Below are 13,328 nucleotides of genomic sequence, written 5' to 3'. Positions count from 1 at the left end.
GGTCCTTATCCACCTCCCCCTCACTCACATACATACTTTGTCCACAGGCCAGTTCTTGTTTTGAATAGACTCTAAATTTCGTGTGCTTTCTCCCCTGAAAATCTTTACTTCTTCCACATTAAAGAAAAGGGAACTTGAGGTTTTTATAATCAGATTTTTGGGGTGTAAGAATAAAATGTATGTGCTTTCCAGTATTTAAAAAAATAAAGCAGACTTGTATTTTGTAGCTAAACATTTTTTCAAAATCTTATCAGAACTATCATTTCTAATTAGTAGGTGCGTGAAATTTTTGCAGAAAATTTGTTAAGCCCTGATGTGTAATGACCCAAGTCTGCTTCTCAGTCAGTCTGTATCTTTCTTTGTTTAATAGCCTATGGCATAAATTGAAGTTAATTATCAGGGCTGACAAGCAACTCTGTTTTCTGTCTGCTTGCAGAGTCTCTCCGAGGCAAAGATGGAGCTGAGAAGAAAAGATCAATCTCTGCGTCAGCTCAATAGGCATCTCAACCAGCTGGAGCAGGACAAGCGTCGGCTGGAGGAGAACATCCGCGATGCGGAGAGCGCCCTCCGCATGGCAGCCAAGTGAGCACTCGGACCTTGGGGAGATCACTTAAAACAGACAAAAGATCAATTCTCACTTTCATGCTCCGGATTTTAGCCCTGGATAATACAGTGTTAGAAAACAAAAGTACAGCTTTCTCTCTTTGAAATTCTCTGATAGATCCTCAAAAAAGAAAACTCTTAACTCAACATGCTCAATGTATATTTTATTGAGAAACCTCGGAAAAGTATTAAGTTTCTCGATCACCGCTCATTGTGTGTTTTGGGCTCTGTTGTAGTGTTACACGTTGGAGACCCGTGATTTCATTAATAGGAAATGGAATACTCTTTACTGAGAAGTTTTTCATCGTTCCTTCTTTTACACATTCCTCATTCCCTTCTGCCCCATGGCCCCCCAGATTTGCTCTGCATATGGTATACTAATATTGCAAGTAATATTTCCATTAAAAAATGCTAGGATATAATCAACATGTGTATCATAACATCTTTTTAAGTGCAATAAAAACATATTGATCATGGAAAATTCATTTAATTTTATAGCTGTATATTCTAACATGTTCAATAGAAAAAATATACAGTTTTCAGAATGGGCAGCTATGCAAATGTGATGAGGGTGTTTTTCCTTTTACCAGGTAATCAAGTTGACATACACTGTGAAGTTCAAATTGAACAGTTCTCTCTTGGGTATTTTTATTTGTTCCTCACATCAAATTTCATGGACTACTTTAAGACAGTCCTTTCACAACAGCATGGCTTAAAGAAAATCTATTTATGGATTAAAGAAACATCTAATTTTAATAAACTCCTTGTTTTCTGAATTTGGAATTCTGAGTTCCTGTAATTGCAAATATAAATATATGTATATATTTATATACATATATGTATATTACTTAAAAATTTTTTTGAGGCAGTGTAGTCTGTAAACAAAATTATAGAACAGGGGATCTGCCATCTACGATATCCATAACTTTGCCATTGGGCTTCGGAAATTGCTCATACTAGTGAAAAAATGACTTTACACAAGGCCAAAATATTGTCAGGTTAGTAGTTTCCTGAAAGTTGTGAAACTCTGTAATGTTGCACCGCCATATTAAGTTTTTGTGATTGTCAATTTTTAAAAAATATGAATTTGACTCAATCAGCTTTGTGTTGCCATTGTTCAGTCTTTCTTCTTATGGCAAGTGGAAAGCTTAGCCCAGGTTATTGCTAGTGCATCTTGCAGCTCTGAAAATTCTTAGATGAATGGGAACAAGATTACAAAGTCTCTTAATATTCTGTCTCCAAAACATTGTTGCTAATTCAGGAATCTGTCACATCTAGTGACCATGGGTACATGTTCTTATAACGTGAAAGAAAATTAATTTGAAATTTGGAGAGTTAATACATTATTTACAATTTTCAATTTCTAATTTACTATTAAATTTTTGTCTTCAGTATTTTCATCCAAACTGTTAATTTAGCTTTACTTTTATTAAGTGTAGTTGGCATACAGTATTCTATTAGCTTCACATATACAATGTAGTGATTCAACGTCTGTATACATAAAGAAGTGATCACCACGATGAATCTAGCTACCAGATGTTATCATACAAACTTGTTCTGGTGTTAACTATTTTCCCTTTGCTGTACATCCAAACTTTTTATATCTTTATTAAAGTCAAATTCAATCTCAAGTCTGATAGAAGAAACTAGTTACTTTGCTTCTAGTCAAGGTCATAAACGGTTTTTGTGTAATTATAACACAAAGAGCCTATGTAGAAAGGAAAATATTATTTAGCATAGTGTGGCCATTCAAAATATATCTCCACCTCTATGATTTTAAAAATCTCTTTCATTAGAAACCAAAAGAATGAAAGTTCAGCCTTTCTAGTACATTTTAACCCAACAATGTAATCATAGCTTCTTTTTCTTTTTCACTCTTTTTAAATTTTCCATTACTTATTTTTTCAGTCTTTTTTTTTAATTTTTGAAAAGATCCATAAGATTTTTATTCCTCTAATTTATGGCAGGCAAACTAAAGATAACTAAAGATAAGAGTTAAATGCAGAATTATACCAGAGAATGTGGTTAGGTTTTGCATTTTTGAAGGAGTACAATAATAACCAAACCTTATTTTTCAGTAATAACTACTTATCCTAAAATGTGTAACATTGGTTGTAAGGCTTGAGTTTTACTAATGCCTAATTTTAATTTTTTTTTCTAGAGACAAAGAATGTGTTGCTAATCATATGAGAACAATAGAAAATATGCTTCATAAGGTACTATACTTTTCCTTCAACATCATTCAACTTCTGTTAGGATGTTGTTTTCCTAAACATTAATTTTATTAACCTCAAGATACTATAATTCATTTTGTAACTTTTTAAAAAATTAAAGTAACAAAAAGATCCTCCCGAATGACTGAAAGTTTATGTTATACAGTGCTTAACTGTAAAACTTTCTTCAGAATTCACTTTATATACTTGATAAAACTAGAAAAATAGTGGTTTCTCCCAAATGCACTTGAGTTATTTGTGGTCTTTGCTGACTGAACCAGAGGTCATTATGATTCTTACTTGTCTCATAATGATAAAATGTTTGACCACACTCTCTAACCTCTTACTACTCTCAAACCTACTGTCCTATATATGTATATATAGAGGAGCCATAATACATTGTATCTGGCAGTACTTTTCAAGCTGTAATTTACCTTCTTATTAGAATATATTTAGTAATACTCTATTTTGAATTTGATTACTTCTCAATGATAAATTAACATTTAATTTGTAGTGATGAGAGGCATTTAAGGATGTCATCTTACTAAAAACTTAATGTATTAACTGGCTATGTATTTTTTTAGCATTCTAAATTCAAAGATACATTCATTATTTAAAAGTAGAGAAATATAATTTATGTGTGTCTATTATTGTCTAATAGACAATTTGTTGGAAATATAATTAGCGCTTTTAAGATGTATGGAATTCATGAATGAACCATATTTATAATGATTTGGGGCATCAAATTTATTATAGAATATAGCTTTGTAAATCTCTTAAAAATACCCAAAAAACAAACCATGGTCACATCAAATCCTCCATATATGCTAGAAACCTGAAATTTGATTTGTAGGAAAAGAGATATCTTTGGTTACATTTTTTTTGTACTTGGTGAGACCTTTGATAGGAGAAATCAGTTATGTTGTGTATATGGCATATCTTTATATACAGTTAATGTTGCCTTGAAATCCAATTGTTTGTTCATATTCCCAGCTACAGGAAAAAAAAAATCTTGGGTGGCAGCTACCTTGAGGAAGGGACTTTGATATCAGAGAAAAACCATCATCAGTGTGGAATACAGATGTGCCTTATCTTTTTTTTTTTTGAAAGATTTTGTTTATTTATTTGACAGACAGAGATCACAAGTAGGCAGAGAGCAGGTGTGGGGGCGGGGAAGCAGGCTCCCCACCAAACAGAGAACCGATTCGGGACTTGATCTCAGGACCCTGGGATCATGACCTGAAGGCAGAGACTTTAAAACCCACTGAGCCACCCAGGCGCCCCTGCCTTATCCTTTCATTATGAGAATGGCAAAATGTGTATTTTAAATATAATCAAGACTGACTGCAATAGGACAATTATAATCATATAGTTCTTCAGTTGCAGTTTATCTTTCGATTTTTGTGTCATACGGAAAGAAAGATGTCTTTAGAATTGGCCTAGAGCCACTGTAGATTTACTTTTGCTTTATGGCTTTTTTCCCCTTCAAATTTAGTAGTTAATTATTTTGATTAATGTTTCTGGAAATTTCTATTTATATAGTGGTTTCAGAATTATCAGTTACTTCTCAATCTTGAAGTGAAAATTTAGGAAAGGCTAAATTGATTGTTGGGCTAATTCTCTTTTTTTATGAAGTTTGGGTGAGAATGAATGGGTGCTATGAAATGGCCCAGAGAGTCACTCTGAGCTCTCAGGGAGGTGCTGCCCACTGGTCCTCACGCAGGTGTTTTTCTGGCCAACTCAGACTGTCCAGAGGCATTTCACCAATTTGGAGAAATTGGGCATAGTACAAAAGAGGATCTAGACTCTTTCATGGTAAAAATGGTTGTGGTTACATTCAGACTCTTCAGTCCAGTTTATTGCACATAACCAAATAGTGTAGCTATTTACGTATCTTCAGCACACGTGTTTTCAAGGTTTGCAGCAGTTATTCTAGAATAAAGTTGACTCTACCTGCTGTATTAAATTTTAATATTAACTTGTGACATAATGATCTAATAGAAAGAAATTGTTTTTGTGAAGACATTATTTCTTTTTTTCTTTTTAATGATTTATTTATTTATTTTAGAGAGAGCAAGGGAGAGAGTGTGGTGGGGAGGGGCAGAGGAAGAGGGAGAGAGTGTTAAGCAGACTCCACCCTGAGTGTGGAGCCCAGCGCAGGGCTCGATCTCATGACCCTGAAATCATGATCTGAGCTGTAACCCAGAGTTGGACGCTTAACTGACTGCACTGCTCCACCCAAATGCCCCCAGACGTTATTTCCTTTCTTGCATTTTAAAGAACTTAAACATTTGGAGATCTTAAATATTTGGGTTTTTTTTTTTTTGAAAAGCAATTACATTTTATTGATATTTGTCAATTACTTAGAATTTGAGTATAGCTGACACACGATGTTACATTAGTTTCAGGTGTACGACATAGTGATTTGACAAGCCTATATATATATATACTGCCATACTCACCACTGGTGTAGCTATCATCTGTCACCATACAATGCTATTACAGCATTATTGACTATATTCCCTATGCTGTGCCTTTTATTCCTGTGACTTTTTCATTCCATAACTGGAAGCCTGTATCTCTTCAGCTCTTGCCACTTTTATTCAATGTAGTACTAGAAGTCCTAGCCACAGTGATCAGGCATGAAAAACAGAGGCATCCATATTGGTTGAAGTTAAAAGAGGTTAAACTATCACTATTTGCAAATGACATGATACTATACATAGAAAATCCTCAAAACTCTAACAAAAAACCTACTAGAATAAATGAATTCGCTAAAGTTGTAGGATACAAAATTAATACCCAGAAATCAGTTGCATTTCTATACACTAATAATGAAGTAGCAAAAAGAGAAATTAAAAAAAAGAACACTATTTACACTTGCACCAAAAAGAATAAAATACCTAGGAGTAAACTTAAGCAAGGAGGTAAAAGACCTGTACTCTAAAAACTAATAAAACACTTATGAAAGAAGCTGAAGGTGATGCAAACAATTAGAAAGGTATTTCATTCTCATGGATTGGAAGAATTGATACTGTTAAAATGTCCATATTACCTAAAGCAATCTAAAGATCCAATGCAATCCCTATCAAAATACCAACAACATTTTCCACAAAACTAGAACAAATAAAACTGAAATTTGTATGGAACCACTAAAGACCCTGAATAGTGGAAGGAATCTTGAGAAAGAAAAATAAAGCTGGAGGTGTCACAGTTCCAGATTTCAAGATATATTTGTTAATCTTTAAACTTGATACATTACCTTCAACTTTTCAAATCCTGAAATTATATTATACAAAGCAGTTTGACGGGATATTACTTTTTAAATCCCATTTGGGACCAATACTAGTATGTAATAAAGAAGACCAGTCACCTTTTTTTAAAGATTTTATTTATCCATTTGAGAGAGAGAGTGAGAGAGAGCATGACGGGGGGAGAAGATCAGAAGGAGAAGCAGTCTTCCTGTGGAGCTGGGACCTTGATGCGGGGCTCAGTCCTGGACTCCGGGATCATGACTTGAGCCGAAGGCGGTGGCTTCACCAACTGAGCCACCCAGGCACCCCAAGGCCAGTTATTTTCATCTAAAGACATACCTCATTTCAAAGAAACAGATATTTTATTTTAATTATATGTAAATATATGTATGAATATATTATGGCTTTTTAAATGTAGGTCAGAAGTTAACCTTTTATTAAGAAACTTTGTTAGGCTAATTTCAGGTTATTGGGGTCAAGAAAAATAACAAGAGAAAACAAGATCACAATTTTCCACGAGGTGCATTTTTTATATACACACTTCTTTATTTAGTTGAATTCTCAACTGTTTTGAAAAAAACCAGAACTATTGAACTTTAAAAGAAAATCACCATTTTAACCATTTTAAAGGGTACAATTCAGTAGCTTTCAGTGCATTTACAGTGTTATGCCACCATCACAACTATGTGTTCAGAATATTTTCTTCACCTCAGAGAAACCCAGAAGCCATTAAGCAGTCCCTCCCATACCCTCTTACTCCATTCTGTGCATTGTCTTTTTACTTTCTCAGCAACATTCTTTGATGGACAAAAGTTTTTTAACTTTGATGAAGTCCATTTTTTTTCTTTTGTTGATCATGATTTTGGTTTTAGATCTAAGAAAACATCGCCAAATCCCCGGTCATGAAAAAATCCCCTATGTTTTCTCCAACGAGTTTTATAGTATTAACTCTTACATTTAGGTTTTGGTCCATATTGAGTTAATTTTTGTGTATGGTATAATTCAGACTGAATTTCATTCTTTTACAGAGCTATCCAGTTATCTCAGCACGATTAATTAATTTATTTTTCCAAAGATTTTATTTATTTATTTGAGAGAGAGAGAGAGAGAGAGCAAGCCCAGGCACAAGTAGGGCATGGGAGTTGGGAAGGAGCAGAGGGAGAAGCAGACTCCCTGATGAGCAAGGAGCCTGATGGCAGGGGTTGCTCCCAGGACACTGAGATCATGACCTGAGCCCAAGTCAGATGCTCAACCAACTGATCCACCCAGGCGTTCCATCCCAGCACCATTTATTAAAAAGACTTTTCTTTCCCCCATTCGGTACTTGTGTTGAAAATCTGTTGACTATGGATGTTTAGTTTTGTTTATGGACTCTCAGTCCTGTTTCATTGATCTATATGTTGTCTATCCTCATATCAGTACCACACTCTTTTGATCACTGTAGCTTCGTAGTAAATTTTGAAATTAAGAATTTTAAGTCTTCTAACGTTGGTTTTTTTTTTTCCAAGTTTTTTTGGGACTTTTCAGGGTTCCTTATAATTAAATATAAATTTTAGGATCAATTACATATGATTTTAGGGTATGAAGAAGGAGGCAATTAGAATTTTGATAGTATTTCCATCTTAATATTAAGTGTTGTAATCCATGACATAGAACATCTTTCCATTTATTTAGATTTTCTCTGATTTTTTTCAACAACTTTTGTAGTTTTCAGTGTACAAGTTTTGCACCTTTTTGCTTAAATTTATTCCAGAGTATTTTATTCTTTGTGATGCTGTTGTACATGAAATTATTTTCTTTAAAAAAATTTTTTTTAAGTTTATCTATTTGACAGAGAGAGAAATCACAAGTAGGTAGAGAAGCAGGCAGAGAGAGGGGGGAAGCAGGCTCCCTGCAGAGCAGAGAGCCTGATGCGGGACTCGATCCCAGGACCCTGAGATCATGATCTGAGCCAAAGGCAGAGGCTTAACCCACTGAGCCACCCAGGCACCCCTGAAATTATTTTCTTAATGTCATTTCTTGGTTCTTAATTTCTAGCATTTAGAAATATGACTGATTTTTATATGTTGCTTTTGTGTCCTGCAACTTTGCTGAGTTTTTTAGCTCCAATAATTTATTTTGAGGATTCTTTAGGATTTCCTATATATAAGATCATATTATCTGCAAATAAAGATAGTTTTAGTTCTTTCTTTCTGATTTGGATGCCTTTGTTTGTTTGATTGTTTGTTTTTTTGTTTTTGGTTTTCTTTTTTATTTTTTTGTCTAATTGCCTGGCTAGTACTTCTAGTCCTGGCAATGAGATGAGAACAGATATCCTTACATTCTTCCTAATCTTAGAGGGAAAGCTTTTGGTCTTGCACCGTTAAATATGATGTTAGGAGCATGTCCTTTATCAGACTAAGTTCTTTCTGTTTGTAGTTTTTTGAATTTTTCTTATCATGAAAGGTTATTGGGTTTTGTCAAATGCTCTTTCTATATCATATGAAATGATCTTTTTTTTCCCAGTTTTCATACTACTAATGTTGTGTACTACATAAATTCATTTATATATGTTCAGCTATCCTTGCATTCCTGTTATACATACCACACTTGGTTATCATGTATAATTACTTGAATATGTTGCTAGATTCAATTTGCTAGTATTTTTTTTTTTTTTAGGATTTGTTGTCTATGTTCATATGGTATATTGGTCTACAGTTTTTTTGTGATGTCTTTGTCTGGCTTTGGTATCAGGTAATATTGACCTCATAGAATAAGTTAGGAAGGGTCCCTTCCACTTCATTTTTTGGGGGGGAGGAGGCGTTTGAGAAGGATTTGTGTTAATTCTGTAAATATTTGATAAAATTTACCAGTGAAGCTATCTGGTCCTGGGATTTTCTTTGTTGGAAGTTTTCTGCCTTTTTTTTTTTTTCTTTTACGATTTTATTTATTTATTTAAACAGAGAGAGATCACAAGTAGCCAGAGAAGCAGGCAGAGAGAGGAATCAGGCTCCCCACTGAGCAGAGAACCTGATGCCGGGCTTGATCCCAGGATCCTGAGATCATGACCTGAGCCAAAGGCAGAGGCTTAACCCACTGAGCCACTGTGGTGCCCCATTTTCTGCTTATTTATTAATTCTTTTTCCTTGTAATAGATTTATTCAGATTTTCTGCTGCCTTTTAAGTCCATTTTTGTGGTTTATATGTTTCTAGGAATTTGTTTAGTTCATCTAGGTCACCTAATTTGTTGACATACATTGTTCAATTCCTTAGTATTGTTTTTATTTCTGTAAGGTCAGTAGTAGAGTCTTCACACTTATTTCTTATTGTGGTAGTTAATTAATCTTATTTTTCTTGGAAAGTCTAAGGTTTGTCAATGTTGTTGATCATTCCCAGGAACCAAATTTGGTTTTCTTAATATGCTCTGTTATTTTCTTATTCTCTATTATCTCTGCTTCAATCTTTATTACTTTCTTTCTTTTGTTTGCTTTGGGCATAGTTTGTTCTTCTTTATCTATGTCCCTCAGGTAGAAGTTTAGATTATTGATTTGAGATCTTTCTTCTTTTTTAAAATAGGCATTTGCAGCTAAAAATTTCTGTGTGAGCACTACTTTCACAGAAGACTGTGTTTTGGTATATTATGTTTTTGTTTTCATCCATCTCAAAGTATTTTCTAATATCCCTGTGCTTTCATCTTTGATCTATTCACTGTTTAAGCATGTGTTGTTTTATTTCCAAAATATTTGGAGATTTTCCAAATATTTTTTGCTTTGGCATTCTAATAAAATTCTGTAGGATTTGAATAGCTACCTTGTTTGATTTCAGTTCTTTTAAGTTTAAAGTTTGCAGTATGGTCCAGAATATGGTCTGTCTTGGTGAATGTTACTGGTACATTTGAAAAGAATGTGTATTCTGCAGTCATTGTATAGAATATTCTATAGATGTCTAGTATGTTGATTTACACTGTTGTTCAGCTCTTCTAGTTCCTTGGGTATCTTTTGTGTAGTTCTACCCATTAATGAAGTGTGATTTTGAAATCTTCAACTATTATTGTTGAACTATTTCTCTGTTCATTTGTGTCAGAGTTTTCTTTGAAATTATATAGGAAAAAAAGAGTTACAAATCAAAACTACATTATTACTGATTTTATTTATACTTGTTCAGTTTCCTTTGCTGGTGATCTTTATTTCTTCATGTGAATTTGAGTTACTGTCTGTTGTCCTTTCATTTCAGGCTGAAGCACTCCCCTAGGACATTTCTCTTAGGGCAAGACTAGAAGTAGTGAATACCCTCATCTTTTGTTTATCTTGCAATGGCTTAATTTCTCCTCCCCCCACTTTTTTTTTTTTTAATATTTTATTTATTTATTTTAGAGATAGAGAAGAGACAGAGTGAGTGAGGGGAGGAGCAGAGGCAGAAGCACAAGCAGACTGCATGCTGAGTGCACAGCCTGATGTGGGACTTGATCGCACAATGCTGGGATCATGACCCTGAGCTGAAATCAAGAGTTGGATGCTTATCCGACTGAGCCAGCCAGGCACCCCTTTCTTTCATTTTTGAAGAATATTTCTGTTGGATATAAAATTTTTGGTTGACAGTGTTTTCCCCTTTAAGTGCTTTGAATATGTCAACCTTAGTATTTCTATTTGGTTCCTTTTTATGCTGTCTATTTCTTTATTTATATTTTCTGTTTTGGAGGATACTACTCTCATGGTTTCCTTTGGTTATTTGTACACAGTTTTCTTTAACACTAAGCATATTTAAAATAATTGATTTAGCGTCATTGTGTGGTAAATCCAATGTTCAGGCTTCCTGAGTTCCTATTAGTTTCTGTTTTTCTTATGTACGTGCTATACTTTATCTTTTTGCATACTTCATAGCTTTTTGTTAAAAAGTGAATATTTTGTATAGTGCAATGTGCGAACTCTGGAAATCAGATTCTCCTCCATCCCTGGTGTTGCTTGTTGCTGCTTATTCTAGTGGTTATTATTTGTTCAGTGACTTTTCTGAACTAATTTTTTCAGTTTGTTGACATACGGTATTATATGGAGTTTCAGATATATTACATAGTGATTTGACAATTCTGTACATGACTCAGTGCTCACCATGATAAGTGGTCACTGTCACATTATTACAATATTATTGATCATATTTACTATACTATACTTTTCATTTCCATTTAAAGTCTGTATTCTTTGTCAAGTATGGCCACTGAAATCTCTGTTCTGTTAACTTCATCATCTGCTGTTGTTTCAACAGAGATTTCCTTAAATGCTGAGATTCAGGTGCTTTTTCCTTGACTAAGTTTTTGCTTGGTTGCTGTAAACTTTCAGTTAGTTTCTAGAGTTCTGAAAAAGTTGATTCTGACAAATTTTGTCAGGGTAGTCACTGTTTTTTTAAAAAAGATTTTATTTATTTACTTGAGAGAGAGAAAAGAGCAAGGGAGAGAGCACAAGCTGGGGAGGGGGGAAGCACGCTGAGAGAGAGGGAGAAGCAGGCCTCCCACTGAGCAGGGAGCTGGACTCGGGGCTCAATTCCAGGAATTCGAGATCATGACCTGAGGCAAGAGCAGACGCTAAACTGACTGAGCCACCCAGGTGCCCCAGGGTATTCCTTTTTTGTGTGTGTGGAGGGACTGACTTTTGGAGTTCCTTATTTCACCATTTTTGCTAACATCATTCTCTAAAGTCATATACTTTTATTTGCCTAATAAATATACCAGTAGGTTTCTAATATTACTGATAATATAGACTCTTAGGATTGATTTTTTTCTTTAAATTAAGAGACTCTCCAAACATGCTTTAGTATTTCTATTGTGAGAAAAGGAGGAAAACTACAATAATTATATTAGAATATAATTCTATATTCTATAGAATTATATTAGAATATCGAATTAGCCTTCAGGGTAAGGTAATGACTGGATGTATAGGATAATATCCTAATTATTTAGCATTAGATATGAGAAAATTAAGTGTTTCTTGGGTGCTAACCAAATGTTTAACAGAGAGATGTCTTGATTTATTATAGCTGGAGGTAAACGTAAGTAAATTTGGGTAAAATTGGAATGTAGAGAAGAGTGAACTTTTTTTGGTAGTCATTCTGAGGCAGTTAGAGACTCCTTGAGTCGTATATGTTTGGAAGTATTAATGATAGTGTTTCCTGTGTATGATTGTAGTATACTATGAACTTTAAATGTACCTCTGAACATTTAGGGAGAAATCTTAACTGCCTTTTCAGTAAAATGTCTAAAAGATAAAATAGGAAGTCAGAACCCAGAAGCTTCAAAAGACTTCAGAGGACCTTGCGTCTATAAACCCTGTAAATTTATCAGGCTGACTGATACTGGACAATAGCTAGGAAGTCACAGGAGTTTTTGCTGATATCCTTTGAGATTCATTTCTACCATAAAGTTACTTAAAATCTCTTATCCAGTTTTTAATAAGAGCAGTTGAGTTCTACAAAAGTTTTAAAAGTATATGTTATATGCCAGGAGCTGTACCAGTCTTTGGAGAATCAACCAACCAACCACAAAAAACCCCACTATATATATATATATATATATATATATATATATATATATATATATATTTATGAATGAAGAGAGAAAGAGAGACCATAGTCTGTGTGTATGTGTGTGTGTGTGTGTATGTGTATGTATGTATGTATATCTATATCTACATCTACATTGATATCTATCTTTCCTTTCTCTCAAGGCAGAGGCACAGATAATTCCGGTATACCATGGTAAATAAGCATCCATTAGATATAGTTCCACACCCATGCAGATGGACTTACTCATCTAGGAGGCATACTCAGAAATCCCACAGGTTATCTGAAGGTTTCTTAGAATTAATGCCTGGATGGGGCTTTGAAGTCTGAAGAAAGGTGGGAAAGGTGTTCCAGTAGAGAGGATAGTGTGTGTGAGGAACCGCATGGAAGTGTGAATATCCAGACATCTTCAGTTCAGCAGGAAGTGCAAGGAGAGTACAAGAGAGGAGGCTGAATGAGGTACTTGGAAGCCAAGTCATTAAAGTTGGTTTTTTTTTTTTTCCGCCATTCTAAGACCCTTGAATTTTTATCATGGCGGCAGTGGGAGGAAACTAGGGTTTAAGCTTGGCACTGATATGGTCAGATTTCCTTACTGAATCTGGGCTCTGGAGGGCATATTTGCAGACTGGATATCGTGAGTAATGAAGGTGGTTTTATGACCCATGGTTTTGTAGACTTGATGGAAACAGGAGAAGGTCAGACCAGGGCAGTGATGATAGGTGGTGTTAGA

The 13,328-nt window shown here is 34.5% G+C and overlaps 1 protein-coding gene across 1 annotated transcript in view; it reads left to right on the top strand.

Annotated features, from left to right (window-relative positions):
- The window catches only part of CCDC171 (coiled-coil domain containing 171), a 299,561-nt gene that overhangs the window by 204,659 nt on the left and 81,574 nt on the right, over positions 1–13,328 (top strand). Inside the window, exons 21-22 of the mRNA XM_059411602.1 lie at positions 437–582; positions 2,765–2,819. Coding sequence (XP_059267585.1) covers positions 437–582; positions 2,765–2,819 — 201 coding nt within the window. The remainder of the gene's footprint in view (positions 1–436; positions 583–2,764; positions 2,820–13,328) is intronic.

The sequence above is a fragment of the Mustela nigripes genome, chromosome 9 (assembly GCF_022355385.1).
Source record: "Mustela nigripes isolate SB6536 chromosome 9, MUSNIG.SB6536, whole genome shotgun sequence".
Classification (NCBI taxonomy): Eukaryota; Metazoa; Chordata; class Mammalia; order Carnivora; family Mustelidae; genus Mustela; species Mustela nigripes.
Note: the sequence above shows the minus strand (reverse complement) of the source record. Positions and strands in the feature narration are given on the sequence as shown.